Here is a 25,422-nt window from a genome sequence, read left to right as displayed (position 1 = left end):
TATCTATCTTTCCAGGAACTTTTATTTATTTTTGTTTGTTTGTTTGTTTGCTTATTTATTTATTCAGGAACTTGAATCAGGTTCCTCTATGTCTTGGAAACGAGGCCTTTATTAGAGAAAGTTGCTGCAAAGATATCTTATTAGTTCACTGTTTCCTTTCTAAGGTTAATTGCATTGATATTTGTGTAGAAACCTTTCAGTTTTAGGTAATCAAAATAAACCAGTTTATCTTCTCTCTCCCTATCAGTTCTATATCCCTTTTATCTCTCTATTCCTTGTTTGGTCATGAGCTCTTCCTTGATCCACATTTGTGAAAGGGATTTATACCCTTTGCCTTCTATTTGTTTATGATATGAATTTATTTAGGACGTTTTCATTTCATCCTCCTTCCTTCCTTCTTTCCTTCCTTTCTTCCTTCCTTTCTTTTTTCCTGCACATCACTGGTAATAAGCCACAACCCACATGCAGGCAACCTTTTCAGAATGAGTGATAATTCTACTGTCCCACTTTTGAATTGTTTTCCTAACAGTAGTAGTGATGACATTTCACTGAGTCACCCGTATTTTCCTATTTGATCTAGATTGTGACCAGGAGCACGTATTTACAAGGTGGGTGGCCTGTGTTAAGGGTTCGGAACAGTCACAGAACAGAGCTAACTGGCACACCTAGGGATGGAATGACAACCCTGGTCTTGTTCATCCAGCACTTTCACCACTAAACTAACAAATCAGACATATATATCCAAGATAATTTATTCTATTGTCAAAGTCAGTCAATCAATAAGCATTTATCAAGTCCCTACTATGTGTTAGACACTGTGTAAGCACCAAGAATACAAAGAATGGCAAAAGATGGTCCTAGCCCTGGAGAAGCTCACAATTTAATAAGGTCTTCTTGAAGGGAATCTCATATTCTCCTTTAGTACCTTTTTGGTTTTAAGTACTTTGATTTTCACTTTGATAAGCCATGGTATAGTCAGGAGAATAATCAGATCTGGGTTCAATTTCTGTCTTTTGCATTGACTCATCTTTTAACTTTGGGCAAGTCAATTTTCTTTTTTTCTTTTAAGCCTCAGGTTCATTACTTCTAGAAGTAATGTGGTGCAATGGAAAGGACACTAGGTGGTGCAGTGGATAGAGTACAGGTCCTGAAGTAAGGAGGATCTGAGTTCCAGTTTGACATCAGACACTTGATACTCACTTATTGTGACCCTGGGCCAAATCACTTAACCCCAATTTCCTTGCACAAAACAAACAAAAAAAACCCCCACTAGACACTAATCAGAGGGACCTGAATTCTTACTCTCTGATGTTACATAAGATATCGAATCTTGCTATTTCCTAGTTCATTCACATCTGTAAAATGAAAATGATAATATATATCTTCCCAGTCCCTAGAAGTTGTTGAGAGAAAAGTATTTTCAAATCTAAAAGCTGTATGTAAATATGCATTGTTATCTCTGAAGCGGGTTTGGACTAGGCTTTTAATAAAGTCAGAACTATAAATAAGATGTTTTGTACCTGGGACAAGTATCAGAAATAGCTCAAACTCCATCTTTATCATCACTCGATTGAAAGGTATAGAAAGCAAGATACTACTCTGCTTAGAGTAATTTCATTGACTATTAAAAAGAAAACATTTGAACCTATGGATCAAAATGGCACCTTAAAGGTTCTTTTGCAATAAGTTGCATACCCTGCATGTGTTAAAATTCTAAAAATTCTTTGAAAGACATAACAATAGACACATCCTTATTATTAATGTAAGGTAAGGTATAAGCAGGAGTCAAAGGAGTTTACTGTTGTTATGGGGTCCGAGACAAGGTGAGGTCATATACCTGTTTCTGTTTGTGACTGGCACTGTGTTCCTACTTGTATCAAGGCCAACAGCACTGCATATACTATACCTACACACACATACACTCATATATTTATAGAGATGCATATATGGGGTATCCCAAAAGATCAGTTAAAGCTTAAAACTACACTAAGATTTTTAGGATACTCTGTTTGCATATACATTTTGGATAACTACTGCAAATGGAGAAGGAAATAGTTCTAGATTTGAAAAAGCGGAAAGAAACAGGTGGAATTAATTGTCTCTGTTAAGTTTCTAGGTTTATCAAATGACCTTAAGCTTCTCCCTGAAATAATGTTTTTTTTTTTTTAAAGACACTCCTAGCGTTGTCATAGGATAATCATGGGATACTATAATCTCTGAAGATTTGAAACTGAAAACCATCCAAAAGGCAATGGAAGACTTCTTGGTGGGTATGAGGAGCTCTACCCCACTGTATTTCTGACCTGCCACTGATCTTCCCCTTTGCCTTCTTCCTTAGAGGATAATAAATGCTTTGGGGGGGAATCCTGAAAATTTTCTTGCCCTGGAGCAAATTTCCCAGCTTGAGGTAAAGCCACAGTTGTTCTGCTCTGTTATGGTCCTATCTCAAACTAAGCCCTGTGTGAAGTCTAAACTGTGCTGATCTAAACCTAATTTAGACCCATTTTTCTTTGGCAAAATCAGAAAGTTCATCATCGAGAACACAGGAAACATTAATTATCCTTTCCATATCTTATGAATGAAGAGCTTAATGACCTTGAAAGGATTAATTTGGACTCCTGAGATGTTTTAACTCTTGAGGGAAACAGAGTTGGGTACAGTTTTTTTTAAGGCATCAATGATATTAACTACACTAACTGTAAAAGTTACATGTATAATGTAACATATTGCATGGGGATTTCATTCTTAGAATCTGCAAGAATCTTTCTTTAGCAATTTACATGAGAAATATTTATAAATTTTATAATTTGCTGATATGTATGTTGAAAATATTCATTGATCTGCACTGATTGAATAGAGAGTATCCTACTGGAAATATGTTGAAAATGATGGTGAATAAAATAGCTGAGGCCAAAGGTGAATTGAATATCAACATGACTTTGAAAAATTATAAAGATTTTTAGCAGATAACTATAAGTTTTCCTTATGTTGTCATGTATGATTCTCATTTTGGTTTAGAGATCATTAGAAAAAATAATTTATTAAACTCTTAAAAAGTCCACATTCAAAATCACAGGATGATGATAGCAATACTAGAAAAATAATAAACATTTCTCCAGTCTCCCAAGACGACAAAATGATATAAGCCAAAAAACAGATAAATTTTCTTCACTGTAATTAATGATATTACTGTTCTGTTTCAGAAATGAAATATTGGGGAGATGTGATCTCTTGGGGAAAAAGAATTGTTGTTTTTCTGATACTGACTAAAGTAGAAAAATCCCCCAACCTAGTTAATATTGTACATAGAGAATTATGGGATGAGAGATTTGAAGCTTGAAGGAAATTTAGAGATTATCTAGTCCTGTCATTCTTAGACTTTTTTGTGTTATGGACCCTTTTTTTAGCAACTGGTGAAGCCTATGCCTCCCTTCTTAGAATAATATTTTAAATGCATAAAATTCAATACATAGGATTACAAAGGAAACACTAGATAGAGATAGAGTTATCAAAATATTTTTATCAAGTAGTTCATAGACCCCAAGTTAACAAACACTGATCTAATACAATGTTCTTATTTTACAGATGAGAAAACTGAGGTACAAAGAAGGAAAATCCCAGGGTTACACAAAATCTAGGGCAATCAACAAAAATACTCTCTTGTGTACTTTTACTTCCTTTTCTTAAGTAGCAGTGCTGAGGTTCTACTGATGATCTCCTTTGTGATTGTGTGTATTTATGCGATGGTTGGTATGGGTTAGGGACACAGTCTACCAGCAGGAGCATCTGATGAATTTGTTCTTCAGTCATATCCAACTTTTCATGACCCCATTTGGAATTTTCTTGGCAAAGATACTGGAGTGTTTGGTCATTTCCTTCTCTGGCTCATTCGACAAATGAAGAGACTGAGGCAAATAGGGCTTAGTGATTTGTCCTGGGTCACACAGCTAGTAAGGGTCTGAGGTTGAATCTGAACTCAGGAGAATTCATCTTCCTGACTCTAGGCCCAGCACTCTATCCATTGCATCGCCTATCACCATTATTGCTACTCCCAACAAAAAGTTATTGAATCTGGGCTACATGTTGGGTGCCATCTCACGGGATGTTTTTATTTTTATCTTATTTATTTATTTATACCCTATTTATTTATTTTATATTTTTATATTTATTTATAAATATTTATAAATTTATTTATTCATAGATATTTATAAATATTTTATATTCATTTATTTATATAAATTTATAAATATTTATAAATTTATTTATTCATAAATATTTATAAATATTTTATATTTATTTACATAAATTTATATTTATTTATTGTTATATTATATTTATTTATATTTTTATTTTGTCTCCATAACAAAATTGCCAAGTAGGTAAGAAGACTGTTTCAGTGGTGTGCTGGCAAAAGTTTAACAACTGGCACTCCTCCCCCCAAAAATTAAAAATTCAAGTTTAATTTGAATTATTAATATTTTCTCCATCACTACATAAATTTAGACACTCAAAATAATAAATCAAGTGTTTATATGTATGTTTGCTGATTTCTGAAGTATAAATGGTCACACTAAAAATTTAACAATCAGGTCTAAGGCCTGATTTAAGTTGGTTATAGCACACCCTTGGTTATTATCCTAATTTTATAGTGGACATGGAAATTGAGGGCCAGAGGTCTTCACAAACTTCCTCAACATCACAGGATTGGGAGAGCTGATATTGGAATCCATGCTCCTTGTTTTAGTATAGTTATAATATTGACTCTTGTTTTATTATGCTCTGATGTTTTGAAAATTAATAATCAACCCTATCTTGGTTGAGTCAATAGACTCTCTTTGAGATATCATTTCTCTTCGTTCTCTTCTGAACTTATTTATTAACAGATCAAATTGCCCACCCACAGGACAAAGAGTATGTACGAGAATGTGTGTTACTTCTACAATACCATCATCTCCGAGTCCTGGGAGCAGTCCAGAAGACACAAAAGCAAGCAGTAAGCAATCTGAAGACATGGGGGCAAGATTTGGGGCTGACTGCTACAGTCAGGGCAACCTAGAAATACATTTAGGTGCTTTGTTAACATCTAAGGAGCAGCATGACTCAGTCTATAAACATCAATCAACCCATAGTACCAAATAATGACCCTCTAAAAATCAAGCCTTGGAGTGTAGGTAAACATAAAGGCTTGACGAATCACAGCAGAAGAGTGAACTGTATTCATTAGGTGACAGAGTGGATAGAGTTCTGGATCTAGAGTCGGCATAAGGCTAAGTTCAAATCCACTCTCAGAAGTTTAGTAGCTCTGAAACCCTGGGAAAGTCTTTTAACCTCTGTATGCCTGTTTCTTCATCTGTAAAAAGAGGATAAGAATAGTACCTACCTCCCAGGGTTATTGTGAGGATCTAATGAGTTAATATATGTAAAACAGCTACATGGTACAGTGGATAAAAGGCTGGGACTAGAATCAGAAAATTCATCTTTCTGAGTTCAAATCTAGCTGTGACTCTGGGCAAGTCACTAAACCCTACTGGCCTCAGTTGCCCCATCTGTCAAATGAGCTGCAGAAGGAAATGGCAAACCATTCCAGTATCTTTGCCAAGGAAATACCAAATGGCGTCACAAAGAGTCAGGCATGCCTGAACAACTTAATCACAACATATAAAACACTTTGCAAATCTTGAAGTGATACCTAAATATTATCATGGTGATGAGCTTTATAAGTAAGTAGGTACACACAAACAGTCCAAAGCTTGTAAAATAATGGCAGTCTTCTGCAAACCATTCACAGTATCTTAGATCATAGATAGAGTCAGAGCTGGAATATACCTTAGAGGTCATCTAGAGTTCTAGACCAACCTCCCTCATTTTATAAACAGAAGAGAAAACTGATACCCAGAGAGGCTGTGGCTATTTCAAAATCACATAGGTATTAAATGAAAGAGCCTAGATTACAACCCAGGTCCTCTGGCTCCAGATCTAATATTTTTTCCTCTGCAGTATGCTTTGTTGTTGTTCGGCTGCATCAGTCATATCTGACTTTTTGTGACCCCATTTGGAGTTTTCTTGGCAAAGATAATGGAGTGGTTTGTTACTTCCTTTTGCAGCTCATTTGACAGATGGGGAAACTGAGGCCAGAAGGTTTAAGTGAATTGCCCAGGATCATACAGCTAGTAAGTGTCTGAGACCAGATTTAAACTCAGGATGATGAGTCTTCCTGACTTCAGGCCCAGCATGTTATCCACTGTGGAACCTAACTGCTCTTGTACTATGCTACCTAACCATTTGCATAGGTTTCCAAAGTGGGCAATACAGCCCTCTGTGGGGTACTGGAATGATCCAGGGCATTGGTAGTAGTCTTGGGTGCAAGTGGGGAGGTTTTGAATAAAAATAAGAGGGTGGTAGAAGCACAAGGAAAGAAAATAAGAAAATTTTGAAAAATTACTAGTATGTGTTTCATCTGTTGATTAATAGAGTTAAAACTGTAGTGGTTATATTATTTTCCAAATAATCACACAAAATGCAATAACCAGTCAGTCAAGTCCACCAACAGGTCTCAACAAGCAAGCATTGGCAGGTCAGTGTGTTGGACATTGTTGGGAAGTCCAGCGTGCATCAGCAGGAATATGTGCATGGGATGACTTGCTTACAACACAGTACCATACAGTTACATGATGCAATGTTGCAGCATCAAAATTTCAATGCAGGAAAAAAGTCACAAATTTATAATAAATTATTAAATTTAGGATGAATCATTTAAGATATATTTTATATATTTTTTGAAATGATGCAAATTAAAAAAAAAACTAAAGGAGTTAAAGTAGATTTCCAGGAGGGCACTGAGTAATTTTTTTGAAAAGGGGGTGGTAGACAGTATGTGAGGAATTTTTCTGGTAGACTTAGTACTTCATTGAAATGCATGGACTTAAGAAATTTCCAGTGGACTCTTGAGGCAAAACACCTTCCACCTCTAGAGAAAGAACTATGGAATTGGATTGTAGACAGAAATAGATCATTTTCTTTTGTATTATGTTATGTTTTGTTTTGCTTCATGGTTTCCCCCATTCATTTTAATTCTTCTATGCAACATGCATTTAATAGGAATACACGTGTCGAACCTATATAAGACTGTACACCCAGACTCAGGGAGGGAGTGGGGAGGGAGGGAGGAGTAAAGGGGAGGGAGTGGAAAAAAATCTAAGATATATGGAAGTGATTGTCAAACATTGAAAACAAATAAAATAATTCAATTTTAAAAAAAAGGGAAAAGGGGTGGTAAACCAAGTGAGTTTTGGAACCCCTGATTTAGAGTTCCACACCCTGTGCTAGACAGGTTCTCTGAACTGGTACATGTAGTAACTCTCCAAGAGACACTGAGTAATCAGAATATCCCATTACAATTCATGACAGCAAATAGAGAGTTCAGTGCATATGATTTTAAAGGATGATGCCACAGATCAGAGATGACATTACAGATCGGTAATGGACCTAGTGTTAAGAAGCTCTGAGATCAAATCCTGTCTCAGACACTTAATAGATTTGTGATCCTGGGCAAGTGATCTAAACTGTATGTCTCAGCTTCAGTTAATTCATATGTAAAGTCATGGAGTTGGTCTTTATATAATCATCCTATGGATTATGGGGAAATCTGAAAGAAACAAATCCTTGCTGTCAAAATAATAGAAGGGGGAAAAAGGTTTGAAATGAGGAAATGAGTACACAGATGCCTATGAACCACAAATTCAGGCTTACTGCTCAAAGCACTCCACTATAACAATTATGAATAGAGGGGAAACAGCAGCAAGAATCAACAAGTCTAAGCCAGAGCTTTCTTCTGAAACCTTTAATTAAGTGTTTGAGATAGTTCAGATTAAATTTCTTTTCTCAGGATTTATTATTGTTTCACATGGCTTGAAAAATAAATTCATCAAATATGCTGAGAAATGAATTAGAACTGCCAATTTTTTTCTTTTACCCCATTTGTTCTCAGTATCTAGATCCAAACAAGTATTTTGTATTTTTAGAGAATAAGATACATAAAATCAATCCTTGGACCTTATGTGGAAACTGTGATTTGAGAGACCCTTTCCCCCTTTTCCTCTCCCAAAGACTATGTGAGTCATATCTCATCACAACGCACATTCTTTCTATGTGATTGTATGTACTTAGATGTGAATCTGAAATTGTAAGCCCCTCTTTAAATGTTCTTGAGATCAAACTCATGACTGAACCAAAAGAATTCCAAACAGTGCTGCAAATATGAACAGTTTTAAGAAGCAAAGAGTTAATTCCCAGTACACCCTTGTTTACTTTCCTACCTCACACTAATTACCCTCCTGAAACCATGTATTTCCCATAAGACTCTTTCACCACAGTACTTTGTCCCCACTTCCAAGCATGTAGAGTTGAACGATTCAGAGGAACTTGTGGGGAGTTTAGAATATGCACCACTTTCAATCAAAGCCATTGTTTAAGGAAGCAGAATTGTGGACTAGGATGGTTGGAAATATGATGCTTGCAAGGTAGACAGCCTAATGTACAAAAACTAATCTTTTTAGAATGACTGGGGGAAGACCTTTGGGATAGAATACTGCAAATGATGTCCCTGACAGCTGGCTTTCTCTTTATTTTTTAACATGAGGACAAAAAAAAGGAAAAAGGAAGAAGGAGGAGGAGGAGAAAGAGGAAGAAGAGGAGGAGGAAGAAGACTATAACAGATTAGAAGTGTATTTGGGCAGAGATGATGAAATAAGTTTAGCTAAAAGCTGGACATGTTGAAGCAACAGGATATCTCAGACTGGTTCCCATCACTGCCTTCCACATTGTAATTATCTAATTGGTCTAAAGGATTAGATTAGAAAATTCTGTGAAGCTGATTTTTCTGTACATTTGATTTCTCTGACTAGATTTCACTTAAAGGAAATCTGGGGAGAAAATGGTTTATTGTGCTACAAGCCCCATGTAAGTCAATAGTGTGACCTAGAAGGAAGCAAAGCTAATGTAATCAAGGTCTGTATTAGTGAAAGTAGAACAAGAGACGAGGCAGTGCCCTGTTGAGACCACATCTAGAGGATTATGCTCCTCATTTTAGAAATATGAATGCCACATTTTATAAAGAATCCTGAGAGCTGCTAAGGCAACTAAGTATTGAAGTGGATAGAGTACTGAGCTTGGATTCAGGATAACCTGAGTTCAAATCCTACTTCAGACATTTAGTTGTGTAACCTTGGTGACAAGTCACTTCATTTCTCTTATCTTCATTTTCCTCATGTGTAAAATGGGGATAATTATGCCTGCTTCACAGGATCAAATGAGAATAAGAAATGTAAAGTGTTTTGCAAACGTTAAAGTGCCACATAAATGCTAGATGTTATTAGCTATAAATGAGTTGATCCGAAGAAGGATTTAGAGAATGATGAGATAACTCAAAACCATGGAATAAAAGGATTTATATAACTGGAAATATTTTAGTCCAGAGAAAAGAAGATTTAGGGGTGAGGATGGGATGTGATGGCTAGAGCAACAAGTCCTGAAGAGTTATCATTAGCAGTTCTCCAAAAAAAATGCACCTAGGACACACTTTTAAGTTTAATCTCCATTTTAAACATTTTCTCCATCACTTTATTGTCTACAAATCAATAATCAACAAAATAATAAATCAATCCCTCCCCAGTTTGTAAGTTTGTTGATTTCTAAGATGTGAATGCTCCTGCTGAAGATTTAACAGTTGGCTCTCACAAGCTGGGTCGATCTGGCTTCAGCACACCCCAGTTCTCATGGAGTCACAGGATTAGATCTATTTTGTTTTTGTGAAGCCTTCTCCCTCTCCATCTCCTCATCGAAACAGAAGCAATAAGTGGAAATTAAAGAGAGGCAGATTTAGGATTGACATAAGGAAAAACTTCCTAATAAATAGTGTTGTGCAAGGCAGGATGAACTAACTGCCTTGAAAGATACTCAATTTCCCAATGCTGACAATCTTAAAGCAGAGGCAAGTGGAGCACTCTGAAGGGAACATGGCAGATAAGATTCCTGTTCAGCTACATCTAGATAAAATAATTTCTGAGGTCCTTCCAACTCAGAGATATTACGGTTCTTTGATTCCTATTTATGCTCTGTTTGAGAGATGACTTATTCTTCAAAGTTATAGGAAATTGACAGCAATAGAAAAACATTGCATAATTAGTGTAAATAAACACTAAAAGTTAAACGGGTACCATGGGTACCAAATCATTGGTATTCTTTAAAGACTTTGAGAGGTTTATTAACCCTTATTGTCCTTGGTTAAGGCTATTTATGCCAACTTGGAGTTCTCTGTTCAGTATCAAGTAGATTTATCCCCTTGGCAGGGATTTATTGGAGTGGTTTTGGTATGGTAGAACTATGTGGGCCTCAGAGTTAGAAGACTCATGTTAGCATCCCTTATTGTGGAGCAGTCACAAATTCTTTAAGCCTATTCACTGGGGATATTTTTGTGCTAGGATGCAAAGGGTAGTGGAAAACTTTCTTAAAATGAAAAATCCTTGAAGATTTGGATTTCAATCCTGTCTCCAGCACTTATGAACTGTGGGAACCTGGGCAAATCACTTAACTTTTCTAGGTTCCAGTTTCAACCTCTGAAATTGATAATAACAATACTCATAGCATGGTGTGAGGGACAGAGAGCTGGTGTTTGAGTCATTACACTATATAGGTGGATCACAGAAGAGATTTTAAAAACTATAACCAACTCTTGGCTATTCAATAGGTAATTGTTCTATATCATATTATTCCTGGAAATCCATTGATCTCCATTTCCCTCCCCCCATTTTCATCTTTCTCCCTGGTTTGGAAGTCATTTCAATGGGTACTAAGTCTGTTATGTTATAAATCTGTTATAGTAAAAGGAAAGGAAATTAATTATTTAGTTCCTTTGTCAAACTCCAGTTAAAGGTTTAATGGAGAATTCAATTCATTTCAATTTAATTCAACAAACATAATTGTGTTTCCATGGTGTGAGGAAAAGAACATTGTACTAGGAATTAAGTTAGAGAATCTGTGTTCATGTCCTGGCTTCATCATTTAGTACCTGTGCGACTTTGGGCAAACCAGTTAATCAAAATATTTGTAAAATGCTTAGGAAATCCTAAAGCTTTGTGGAAATGCCAGATATTATTTTTATCTGAGATTCTCTATTTCCTAAATTATAAAATAGAGAAAATGCTAGCTTGTGCTAACTACCTCTTAGACTTGTTATGAGAAAAGTATTCCACAAACAATAGAGAATGAAATGAAAGTCAGTTTTCACTATTCTTATTCTTATTATAGAATCAATACATCTTAGCTTATAGAATGCTTTACTTCAGGTCAGAAGGACCTAGATTCCAGTCTTGGATACTTATCAGCTACTTCCTACCCATGGTCCAATGTGCTTTTCTCTTTCCTCTGATTTTTATTTTATAATTTGAATTGTTCATAAGGTTACATGCCATGACTTCCCACCATAAAGTACAGGGTTTGTACCTAAGCATTGTCTAAATTCTGTAGTAATTAAATGAGTTTATCTTAATAAGGTGAATATGCATTTGATGTCTACTGATCATAGACTAAACACACTTTAAAATACAACACACACACACACACACACGCGCTGGGCAAATCTCTTAACCTTAGAATATCTTAGTAGCTCCGTCTACTAGGGAATAAAATGGATTTCAATCTTGTTTCAATGCGGAAACTGATAAATTCATAGCACAATATTATTTAGGTAGCACAATATTATTATAACTGATATTTGTCTAGAACTTCAAGATTTATGAAGAACATTACATTATCTCATTTTATCCTCACAAAAAAGTGAGGAAGGTACCATAGATATTTTTATTTTACAGAAGAGAAAACTGAACTGTGGAGAGACTGATGTGTTTAGGCTCACATAGTTAATAAGAATCCGAGGCAGGATTCAAGTACAGGTCTTTCTGGTTCTAAAACTCAGCACTCTATATAAGCAGGATGCTCTGCTGAAGAAATTGTAGACAGATAAGAACTGGATAAGTTTTTCCGCATGGAATTCAAAATTTAGCAAGCAGAACAGAGAAAGCAAAGTGCTATTTGAATCTGAAAAAGAAAGTATCCGTTTATACTGGGATGATCAAAGATGACTTCATGGAGAAGATAATATTTGAATGGGGTCTTAGAAAATTATAGGAAATCAACTAATAAAGATGACCAAAACACAGGGAAGACAGTTAGGTGGTGCAATGGATAGAGTAATGGCCCTGGAGTCAGGAGGAACTGAGTTCAAATCTGGCCTCAGACATTTACTAGCTGTGTGACTCTGGGTAAGGCACTTTACCCTGTTTGCCTCAGTTTCCTCATCTGTCAATTAAGCTGGAGAAGGAAATGACAAACCACTCCAGTGTCTTTGTCAAGAAAGCACCAAATGGGGTCAGAAGGAGTAAAAAATGACTCAACAACAACAAATGAGAACAGGGAGAGGATATTCTAGGTATAGGAGACGGAAAGAACAAAGGCACAGTTAGAAGAGGATAGGATTTATAACAGGAGATGATGGTAAATAGCTGATTTTGGCAGCAAAAAGGGAATATGTGAAGGGGAAGTAATATGAAACAAATCTGGAAAATGTAAAGTGTCTTTGGGCCTGGGCCTAATCCCTGTCAGTTCAACTTCCTGTGATTCGAAAAGTAATCTGGCAGCAGAGGGAAGTATAGATTGGAGGGGACAGGAACCAGAAGAGAAAGTCTGGTTGGGTTGCTCCTATGATTCAGGCTGGTAGGAGAAACTATAGTCTAGGGTTTTTACTGGAGAAGAATCAATAAGATTTGAAAACTGACTGTAGGAGGGAAGGAAGAAAAGAGAATCAAAGATAAAACCAAGGATGAAAGCAGTAAATAAGTAAGAAGAAGCAGATTTTGGGGAAAAGAGAGTAAGTTCAATTTTAGACGTGTTAAATTTAAAGAATGAAGCAGTATAGTATAGTAGGTAACCACCTCCAGAGCCAAGTAAACTTAGGTTCAAGTTCTTCTCTATGACCCTAAGCAAATCCCTTAACTTTTTGATGCTCTAGGTAAGGGGCAGAGATGGCACTAACACGAAATGGTAGAGGGAGTTTTCTCACCTGGAAGTTCCCTATCTGGGTTAAGCCTCTATCTTAAGTTTGGGGTAATGGCTGGTATCCAGGTAGATATAAACAGCAGACAGTTGGACATCTGAGACTAGTGGTGAGGAAAATGATCAGGACCATAAATTTAGGTTTAAAGTCATCTGCACAAAGGTCACTTTGTTGGAGCTATAGCAATGCATGAGATGGCCAAACATTGGTAGGTGAAGCTTTGGGTTAGAGTGTGATTTAGGATTTTTGGTGTTTTCTATTTTTCTGTGCTATCTTCTTAGCACAGATAACTGAGAGTTGACTGGATACAGTCTAGTGGTTGACATATAAGCCTAGACATAAGACATCTAGAATTTTAATCACAGTTTTGACAATTATTCACTCTTTGGAATTAATAAAACACTTAACCTCACTGCCCTAGTTTTCTAATCTATAATATAGGAGGGAAATAAGAAATACTTCTTTCCTAAAAGCACTTTATGAATATTAATGAGTTAATGTGAGCAAAGTGCTTTGAAGACGACATTACAGAAAAGCCAAGAATTATTCATTACGACACTTCTAATGTGCAGTTGCAAATGCTATATGTGGTAATTGCTGGCTGTCTTCAGAAATTTATAACAGATTTACTTAGTTATGCATTTCTCCCAGGGGATGATTTTGTAATTCAGGGATATGCTCTGGAATGGGAAGCAATAATATATCACTAATCTCTCCTTTAAGCCATGCCTTGTTAACTGTAAAGATGATGGTTGTTTTTTTCTCAGTACACTTGCCAAGACCCCCGCCTCCCCCCAACCCCAACAACAAGAACAAGAACATTGACTGGGTTGAGTTAATGCTTGACAAAGTGAATGCTTGACAAATGCTATTTAACTGAATGAGGAATTAAACTGTTAATATAATTCTTTTTAAAAAATCAATTAAATTACAAAGGAGGTTCAGACCTTCATTGGCAGAGGATTTCCTCATCTGACATTCCCCTGTATCAGTGAAATCACAGGTCAGTCCCTCTCCCTATAATTAAAGAATAAGTTGTAGTCTATCTCCTTCAAGCACAAAAACCAGTGGTTCCAAATGATTATCCTTCAGTGTTTATCCTTCAGAATTTGTGATGCTCCACTACTTGGAAAATACTGGTATGACCAACACTAAAGATCCATCAAAGTATCCAAGTATGGAAACTATGTTGCATAACAGACCTCCTTGTTTATCATCAAATGATTCACCTTTCTGTTTATTACAGGCGACCAACTGCTCTTACTTGGCTGGACACACAAGCCTTCCTTTGCCAACTGCTTATGGGCACAATGAAACAGAGTAGTATAGTGCACATGCTTCCTTAACTGCTCAAAGAAAAGAGACATCTTACCTAGCATGCAAACACATTTGGCATTCTGATCAGGGTTATCAAACGAGATTTCGCCACACCTCTGAAAGAGAAAGATGATGATTAAATTTAATTCAGGATTCAATATAAGTGTTTCTAAAACAATACTGTCTCACAATTATATAGTGCAGTAAAGTTTGCAATCTGCTTTTCTCACAAAAGCTCTGGGAGGTAGGTATGGCAAATATTTCTATTCCTACTTTATAGAAGAAGAAATTGAACCTGTGAGTAATTTGTGACTCGCTTGTTGACTGAATGATGTATGGCTATGCATATAATAATAACAATAAAAACACATTTTATAGAAATTTAAGATTTGTCAAGTACTTTACCTTCATTATCTGATTTGGTTCTCATTATAATCCTGTGAGGTAGGCGCTATTATTTTTCCCATTTTATAGATGAACAAATGAGATCCAAAAAGGCTAAGTGATACACCCGAGGGTGTATTGATGCTAAATTTCCAAGGAAGGTATTTTCTGTGTACAAGTCCAGTATTCTGGTGAGAATAGGAAGGCTGCCATTATAGATTTTGCTTCTTAAAATCTCCACAAAAATGATGATGATTTCTATGATGACTTCTGTTCCTCTTATTTTCATTGACTATTTGAGTCTACCCCCATAGGTCATTGTCAAAGAGTAAAACCTCTGGGATGGGTAAACTAAGAATGTTTTTTATTCATCAAGAACAAATTATTCCAGGGGCTCTTCTTGTTACCTGCACAGAGTTAATTCTGTATGTTATCCTGAGGGGTCATGGCCAGACAAGCAATCAGCTGAATCAAATGCTTTTCATTTTAATGGAAGGTGTGCAGCCTACTTGGAAGACTCAATGGTTTGGTACTAATTTCATTCAGTTTTGGATATCCTCCAATACCTGGCATATTCAAAAAGGAAACCTCTCAGAGCTACAACCAACTGTCCAAAATTACCAAAAAAACCCACAGGAATAGCATCAGTCTCACTGACAATATGAACAGTGAGATTCTAAAGAAAGAGAGGTCTCTTAAGGAGTCAGGGGACATCTACTAAGACAACTAAGTCACGTCAATAGTAGTACTTTTATTCAACATCATTAATCATTAATTTAACTCACTAATTACACAGTACTTATTAAATGTTTTGAATAGAGGTGCTAACAGAATGGTAAATATCTAATTTATGCCAACCTCATGCACACATCCCATGTATACTGCCTCCCCTCACTAACCCCATGATCATGCTGTCTTGGGATACTTGGAATTGAGAAAAAGAACTATCTGACTCAGCATTATTTCCCCATTACCTTTTTTCTTTCTCCTCAGGGGAATCATACAATATGATGTGCCCTTTTCTTTCTTCTGTCTTTCATGGCTCATGGTCCAGTTAATTTCATCTGAAATGCTTTCTATCTCACACATGCACAAACGTTCTCTCCAAACACCTTCGTTCTTCTCCTTTCTCACCTAACCCTTGATATCTTACATTAGGCCACCACAATAAGGAATGGGATCCGGAGGTCAGGTCACCAGTTTGGTCTGATTCCAAAGCCATTCAGCTTCCAGGGTAATATTGAGAGCTCTCTCAGTTAGTTAGTGATAGCTAACTCTTATATAGCACTTGTAAAGTATTTTCCAAGTGTTATTTTATCCTCCCAACAACATTGGGACATAGGTGTTATTATTATCCCAATTTTTAAAGTGGGGAAACTAAGGGACAGGGAAATTAAATGACTTTTCCAGGGTCACACAGTTAGTAAGCACTCAAAACCACACTTGCACTTACGACTTCCTGACTCCAAGTCCACTGTACACTACATAGATGATCTTTGGGGCCTCAACTCTGAATCCCAATGCTTCTGATCATAGAATCTTAGCTTTTGAAGGAAACTTAGGGGTCATCACTAGCCTTCTATCTGATGTTGCTTTACTCCCTTTCCTAATATTTCCACAAGTGATCATCCATCTTCTCCCCAAAAAAACACATTCCATTTTCTGACAGTGTAGCAGAAAGAACATTGGACTTGTAACCAGAGAACCTAGGTTGTGTTCCCAATGCTAGTACTTACAAATGGCATGAATCTGAGTTCACCACATCTTTTCTGCACTTCAGTTCTTAAAACACAACATCTTATAATCTTCCTGAATCAGGGCCCCTTCACGCGAACTGGTTTCATCTACATGATGATTTACAAATGGACTGATTTATATTCAGTGAAAAGGCATGTCAAGGAATAGAAAGTAGGTCAATGACAATGTGTCTTAGAGTGTGTGGAAGGGAATAAAGTGAAAACAGACTGGAAAGTTAGGAAGTGGCCATGCTGTAAATAAATGTTTGTTGAACTGACTTGTACAGACTACACCACAGGATTTTTTTGTGAGGAAAGTACTTCATGGTCCTCAAGTACTATGGGTTCATCTTAGCTATAACCATTTTTTTTACCATCTTGTTGTAGATCTTAGAAAATGTTAAGCATTATTTTATCTCCTTTACATTTCTTTTTAAAAATGTTTATTTCTTTTATTTCTCATTTATGAAATCAAACAAACTTTTCCACAACACAATAAAACAACAAAAAGGTGGTTGCACATGAAACTGCAGACCCACTATGCACAACTTGCCATTCCTTTTAAATATATAATCAATACATCAAGCAAATTTTTTTCTTCCCCCATCCTAGAGATGGCTACTGTTGGATAGAAATATGTAAGTATATGTAAAAGCATTCTATACACGCTTCTATTTATCAGTTCTTTTTCTGGACGCAAATACTTCAAATGTCCTTAGTAGTTAATTTGGATATTTAAAATAGTCAAAATGATTTAGTTGCTCAGAGTTGCTCTTAAAACACTGTTTTTAGTATACACAATGTTCTCTTGGTTCTACTCATTTCATTCTGCATTATTTTGTGCAAGTCTGTTCTAAAATCAATGAGCTCATCATTTCTTATAGCACAGTAGTATTCCATCATGATCATATATGACAACTTGTGTAGCCATCCCCCAGTTCATGGGCATCTTCCCAATTGTCAGTTTTTTGTCACCACAAAGAGAGCTGCTATGAATATTTTAGAACATATAGGTTCTTTTCCTTTTTTTGTGATCATTTTTGGAAACAGACTTAGCAGTGATACTACTGGGTCAAAGGGTATATACAGTTTTGTAACTCTTTTCCAGACTGCTTTCTGAAATGGTTGGATAAATTCACAATTCTACCAACAGTGAATTAATGTTCAACATTTGTTAGATTTGATCTATTATTCTAGTTTGTTGATATCTTTTGGGATCCCATTTAATTTATCCAACAAATTAATACTCCTTCTTGCCTCTCAACTGTATGTCATCTTCAAATGTGATATGTATGACATCTATGTTTTTAAACTAAATCATTAATGAAAATATTGAAGACAAGAAGTCTAAGGATGGAAACTTTTGTTGTGCCAGTAGAAACCTTCCCTTGTGGTCCTACTTGTGCCTGGGATTGTACTAGTTATTAGGGATACAATGACAAAAGTGAAATAGTCCCTTCCTTCAAAGAACTTAGATTCAAATGGGGGAGATAGCATATGGATACATTGGTATGCAGAATACATTTAAGATAACCTGGGAATAGACACTAGCTGCTTGTGTGGGGGAAAGAGAATTAAGAAAAATCTCATGGAGGAGGTAGCACTTGAGCTGAAACCTGAAGGAAACCAGGGATTACAAGAGGCAGATATGGTCCATGGAAGTCAGACAAAGGAAAGGCATGAAGATAGGCTATGGAGTATCAGATACATATGAGAAACAGTTGGATGGACAGTTGGCTGGAATGTAGATGGGAGAGTATGAGGAGGAGAGTAATGTATCATAAAGTTGGAAGATAGGATGGGTTCAGATTGAAAAGGTTTTAAATATAAAACAAAGGAGTTATATTTGATCTTGGAGGAAACAGGGAGCCTTTCAAGTTTTATTGGGCCAACTAGTTGGTTCAGAGGACAGAGCACCGAGTTTGGAGTTAGGAATACTTAACTTCCTGAATTCAAATCTGGCCTCAGACACTTCCTAGATATGTGACCCTGGGTAAGTCAGTTAACTCTGTTTGTCTGAGTGTCCTCATCTATCAAATGAACTGAAAATGACAAACCACTCCAGTTTCTTTACTAAGAAAATCCCAAATGGGGTCACAAGGAGACGGACATGATTGAAGGATGACTGAACAAAAAGAGTTTACTGAAAAGTAAGTTGACATGACCTTCAATTTAGGGAAATCACTCATGACTATGTCAATCAATAGTTAAATAGAGTATGGATTGGAGAGAGAAATTTCAAGCAGGGAAATAATTAGGAAACTTTTTCAATAGGCTGGGTAAAAGCATAAAGACATGAATTAGGTTTCTGTGTGAGTAGATAGAAGGGGAAAGATGTGAGAGATATTGAGGACATCATATTCATTAGACATGGGGACTTATTGGCTATGTCAGGTAAGCATAGAATCAAGGATGGCACCAAGATGGTAAACCTGAGTAGCTAGAATCATGGTGTCTTTGACAAAAATAGGGAGATTCAGAAGAGAGGTCTTTTTTTTTAAATGAAAGTTCTGTTTTGTAAATGTTGAGTTTGAGATGGCACAACATTCAAAATATCCAATACGCACTTGGTAATGTGGGTCCAAGGACAAAACCTTGGGGTACATGTCATAGATGAGGATGCGGCACTCTGAAAGGGGGAGATCAAACAAGAAGAGAACCAAGAAAATACAGTGTCATGAAAACCAAAAGAGAAGAGAGAATCAACAGCGCCAAGTATTGCAGAAAAGTCAGGAAGGATGAGAATTGAGGAAAGGCCATCAGTATTGGCAATGATGTCATCTCAACCTTCCTTAGGTATAGCTATTTAATCTAGTATTAAGCCAATTATGTTACAATGCAGTCTACACTTACCATATCAGTTTTATCCTCAAGAATATACAAAAGGGAAGATTTTGTAAAATGTTTTGCTGAAATCTAGATACCCCATGTCCACATAGTATTTTTATGCTATGTAGAGAAGTAGATTTCTCTATTTTACTATATCACATCATGCACAGATATTCTGAGAAAGCAATTTGACCTTCCTGTCAGCAACAGCGGAATCAATTTAATTTGCCCCAAAGCCTAAGTGCTATGAAATTTGGAATATTTTATTATTTCTGTCACATAGATGCAACCCTAGATTTGTGAGTATCTGGGTTACAAATGAATCTTTCTCTTGGGAAGCTTCTATTAGATTTTTTTTCTGGCTATAGCTAGCAGGTATATGATGCTTTACAAATATTTCATTTGATCCTTACAATAGCTCTGGGAATTAGTTGTTATTATTATCCAAATTTTATGGATGAGGAACTTGAGGTAAGCAGAGGTTAAATGACTTGGCCAGGGCTACCCAGTTAGTAAATTTCTGAGGTCAGATTTAAATTCAGGTATTTCTGAATCCAGGTCCAGTGCTCTAGCCATCGTACTACTTAGTTAACTATATCTAGTTACCATCTAGATATTTGGAAGGAGAAGTAATAATAAAGTTCACTTTCTAGCCCCTCCTTTTCCATCTCAGTTCTGTCTAGGAGGCTGGATTTTCAAAAAGGTCCATGATGTGCCTGAATTAAATAGTCAGTAACAGAGCAGGATCTTCCCAAGCCAAAATTGGATTGTCCCTTAAAATGAGATGACTTTCCCAATTAGATTCAGCAATGAACTAAATGTACAATGTGTAATTTTGTCTACAACCTTCAGTGGGAGGAGCAAGGCAGGCCACAAAAATGTTAAAAGTAATAATAGCTGATATGTATCACTTTAAGATTTTCAAAGTGCTTTTAGAAACTCTAGCAAAAATAACTTTTAAAAGACTTTAAAATCAAATGAAAGAGATGGAGGAAAACTAAAAAAATAAGAATAATTCAGAAAAACAAGATGATATATATAAATATACACAAAAGAAAGTCAATCAAGTAGAAAAGGAGATTCAGAATCTTAAGGAAGAAAATGATACCTTGAAAATCAGAATTGGGCAAGGTGAAGCCAGTAAAGTTATAAGAGATCAAGAAAGAATTAAACAAAATATGAATAATGAAAAAAATAGAAAAGAAAGTGAAGTAACTTATAAGAAAAACAACTGATCTGGAGAACAGATCAAGGAGAGAAAACAAGAATAATTAGACTATTTGAAAATCATGATCAAAATAAGAATCTTGATACAATAATATAAGAAATAATTAAAGGAAATTGTCCTGAAGAATTAGAACAAGGAAAGGAAAGTAGAAATAGAAAAAAGTCTATCAAACACCCCTTGAAAGAGATCCTATGAGGAAATCTCATAGTAATATTACAGCCAAATTCCAAAACCCCCAAGTAAAGGACAAAATATTTAAAGAAAAATCAATTTAAATATGATGGTACCACAATTAGAATCATGCAAGACCTAGCAGTGGAGACGTTAAAGGAACACTATATATCAAAGAGAAAAAAAAAACTGGGACTGTGGCCAAAAACTTCATATCCAGTAAAGTTAAACATAATGATGAATGAAAAAAAAATGGACATTTGGTCAACTGTCAGACTTTTAAGACTGTTCAAAAAAAAACCAACCTGAACTTAATAGAAGGTTTGACATACAAAAGCCAAGAGAAACATAAGGTACATACTAAAGACTGATTACAAGAAGTTCAATAAGGATAGACCGTTTACTTTGTACATATGTAAAATGTATACATGTCTAATATTGTCATTAGTAATTGGGTAGTTCGTAAGAAAAATTGGGTTAGACCTGAGTATGATATCCTTTAAGAAGTAAAACCATTTTGGAACAGCTCAAGAGAACAATTATTTTATACAAATGAGGTGCACGAGGAATAACTGATAGAGAGGAATTAGATGGGGAGGAGGGCTGGTAGTTCTGGTAACCTGCTTTCATTGGGTGTGGGTTTAAGAAGGAACAATGTATTTACATCTAAAAGAGTATAGAAGTCTTCTAAAATCAGAAGAAATAAAATGGTAAGGGGATAGGGAGGGAGGAGAGGACAAGGGAGAAATCTTTAGAGGGGAGGATGAGGGAATAGGTTGAAGGGGCATTATAGAAGGGTGCATAGATCAATGGGAATGGGAAGATAAGGGAGGGATTTCTAGAGAAGAGGGTGAGGGAATAAGTTATGGGGACTACAGAAGGGTGGTTAGATTTATGGGACTGGGAGGATAGGGGAAAGATCCTTGAGGGGTAAGATAAATAATAGGAGGGCAAAGTAAAGGATAGAAGCAAAGTAGAGGAGTCAGGAGGGATAGAATCAAGAGATATGTACAGACATAAAAACAAAGATCAAGAATAGAATTTGTTAAGGAAAGTATATCTTTATATATGTATGTAAATTTGTATATGTATGTGTATGTGTACATTTACATAGTAACATATCTGCACTTAATTGTAGCCTTGGGGGAGAAAGAGGGAAGGAAAGGTGGGAAAAAAGAATAAAATAAAAAACGCACAGTAGAGTACAAAAGAAAACTTATGAGGAAGCAAAGAAAAGGACAGCTTTCAGCACAACTTATAGTATTTATCATACAGACTTTCATGAAATGAAAATTTACTGTTACACATTCTGAATCCTTTCTTTTGTTCTGCTATGTACATGGCATTTTTTTCTTTTTCTTACTTTGAATATGTTTTTTGCTTCTTTTCTCTATTCTGTATTTGTGTTCTGGTATTTGAGTATAGAATAAAATTACACCACCACTTCCCCCCAAAAAAGAAACTCTAGCAAGAAAGAAGGTAATTACAAATGACTGGGCTCTATACAGGAAGTAGTAAGAAGGCTATGGTAGATACATACTGAACTTTTACTCTGTAAGTTTTTTGTCTTTCTTTTCCTTCTTCCCTCTCATTCCTTTTCCTTTTCTTCTTCTATTTCTTCCTCCCCTCCCCTCACCAATAGGGTGCATGACTTCATATCAAGTAATCCTAATAAACTCTAAGAAAGTATTAATTTGTAAATTCATTCCAGTTTTGTAGCGATGCTTGCATCTATGTATTTAGGATTATCATGAAAAATATATATCCTTAATTTGTCACTGTAAAAATAGATGTACATGTTTTCTACTGACCTAGAAATTTCCTTGAACATCCAAACACTTACTAATCCTCTTTAAGTAACACCTTCTCCTTGGCCCTCTTTCGTATCATCCCAGGACTGTGCTAAGTGACATGAAACTCACCTCTATCTTCTATTGGGCATTTGTTTGTCTCAAGAGTTGGAGGTTGACAAGTATTAGTCACTATACATACTACCCCAAGTGCTGCTATTGCTGAAACATCTATTTTCTATTTACCTTTGCCCTACTCTCTACCCAACCTTGTTACCTCACCCATCTGGTGACATAATCCCTGCCGAAGCCCTTGAGGGACGAACACTAAAGGTAAGAAAATCCTAAATTATTCCCTCTACCCACCTATTCCCCTCAACTATGACTACCAGTAAAAAAAAAAAAAAAAAGTGAAGTCAACAAATCAATAGGCATTTATTGAGATTTACTTTGGGCCAGGCATTGTACTAAGAACTGGGGATACAAAGAAAGGCAGTGTCTGTCCTCAAGGTGTTTACAATTTAATGGAGGACACAACATGTAAACAACTATGAAAAAACAATATATATTCAGGGATAATTTGAAGATAATCTCAGAGGGAAGGTTCTAGCATTAAACGGGATGATGAAAGGCTTCTTGCAGAAGGTGAAATTTTAGCTGATCTTGAAGGAAGCCAGAAAAACCAGGAAGGAGAGACAAGAAAGGAAAGAAGCAGAGACAATAATTCTTGTCTATCTATCTTACAAGGTTATTATGACAAAAAAAGTGCTTTGTAAACCTTGAAGTTTGCCATAGTGAATAAAGTTCTGGACTTGGGAATTAGGAAATTCTGCCCTTGAATCTTATTAGCTATATGTAACTACTTCAAGCCTCAATTTCCTCTTCTGTTAAATTAGGCGATTTGACCAGATAGTCTACAGGGTTCTTATAAAGAGTTCCTTCATTGTCTGTGAACATCAGCTACTACTGTCAGAGTAAAATCAACGCTAAGGTAGAATAAGTTAAAACAATAAAAATGAGAAGATATGGCATGCCACTAAAAAAATAAATCCAACTTACCTCTTTTAAAGAAATTATTAATCCCCCCAAATGGCAAACAGATACAAGGACAGATAAGCAGTGATTATCATTATTCCTTGAGGAAGTTTAATCACAGTGAATTGATCATTATCACAATGAGAATAAGAGAATGTTATCATCTTGTAAGTAAGCATCATTTCTTGGTGCTAGTGTCCCCAGCACCTAGCACAGTGACTGGCACATAGTAGGTCCTTAATAAAAGCATAGTGATTGGCTGACCAAAAAAGTCTAGAAATGGCCTCAGAGGCAGCAAGTGCTTCATGTCTTTGCCAAGACAAGTGCAACACTACAAACAAATAATATAAACACATAAAATTATGGTGGCTGATATTGGAAGATCATGAGCAGTTTTATTTCATGAGAGAATGAGAAGTAGTAGAAGGAGCAATAAATTTACAGAAAGTTGGATGACATACTCAAGTCAGATCATCCAGAGTACATATAAGGAAGAAACCACAGCCAAAACAGATTCACAATGGAAAAGAATGATCAAGTTTGCTACCGCAAACAACTTTCTCCATTAATGAAAATGGAACTAACATAGTTGGACTTTTACCATCATAGCTCCCACTGTACTGCATAAAGAAAATATAGTATTGAGGGATGAACAAATCTGTTGTCCAGACCACAATATTCAATAGGAAAGACAGTTCATAAAGCTCATTCATTGGTATGAATTTTGGAAAGAAACTAAAAAAGGGTAATGCACTTAACTCAGAATAGAAAAGAAGGGTGACCGCAAGATAGGTTGCATTTAGGAAACTATGCTGTGTTTTAATTGACACCTAGTCACTCCCTGGACTTGGTATAGGAAACTCCCAAGGGAAGAAACTCCATCTGCCAATGAAAGCAGCTTAGTAGTGTAGAAATTGTGCTGGACCTGGAATCAAGAAGACCTGAATATAAATCTGGCCTCAGATATTTTCTAGCTCTGTGACCCTGGCCAAGTGACTTAATCTGCTTGCCTGCCTCAATTTCCTCATCTGTAAAATGGAGATAATAATAAAGCACCTACCTCCTAGGGTTATGGTAAGAATCAAATAAGAAAATGATTGTAAAACACTTGATAAAGTGCCTTATGTTGGCTATTATTATTTTCTGGAATATATGGCCTTACACATTTTTGTAGACTTGCACTGAGAAGTTAGGTGCACAGAGTAACACAGCGAATTATGTGTTAAAGGCAGAACTGAGAATTTCTGGTTTTGGGCCATTATTCCACATGTCTCTCATCATTATATTATTAGTATTATAAAACCTCTAGTGTTATGAATTTTATAGTTTTATTCATGAAGTGGCTCAGTTACACCATAGACCAAACAGGCTTCTGTGAATGAGTTTAGAAGCCTCAGCATTACTAATGACATAATTTCTATGGAAAAAATATGGTGTAAGTTCCAAACAACTGAATTATGGGTTAAATTTTGGAATGTAGCCAGACTATAAGTAGGGTGGGGCCTCTGAAGGTAAGACTGAATTTAGAGGATGCCAAATTTAATGGGTACTTGTAGTTCTTCCCCAGTGGAGAAACAATAGCACTTAGCACTTCATTAGCAAGTATAAAGGTATTTATGATAATTCATTTTAAAAGGAAGTTACCAACTATAGTTGTATGAGAAAAGTTCTGGATCAAAATTTGTGGAAAGTGAAAATTATCATTCTATGTATACAATCTGAGAAGCTTTTCTACTATTAAGAAATTTAGGGGCAAAGGGGATTTTAAAGATCAAATTTAATCTTACAAATCTGGTCTCTGCTATACACAAAGACAGAAGGGAA

General features: G+C 35.9%; 1 protein-coding gene across 1 annotated transcript in view; it reads right to left on the bottom strand.

Annotated features, from left to right (window-relative positions):
• The window catches only part of PDE7B (phosphodiesterase 7B), a 453,333-nt gene that overhangs the window by 274,649 nt on the left and 153,262 nt on the right, over positions 1 to 25,422 (bottom strand). Inside the window, exon 2 of the mRNA XM_072637668.1 lies at positions 14,481 to 14,541. Coding sequence (XP_072493769.1) covers positions 14,481 to 14,541 — 61 coding nt within the window. The remainder of the gene's footprint in view (positions 1 to 14,480; positions 14,542 to 25,422) is intronic.

This window comes from Notamacropus eugenii, chromosome 2, assembly GCF_028372415.1.
Source record: "Notamacropus eugenii isolate mMacEug1 chromosome 2, mMacEug1.pri_v2, whole genome shotgun sequence".
Lineage (NCBI taxonomy): Eukaryota > Metazoa > Chordata > Mammalia > Diprotodontia > Macropodidae > Notamacropus > Notamacropus eugenii.
This window is presented reverse-complemented; position numbering and strand designations above follow the sequence as displayed.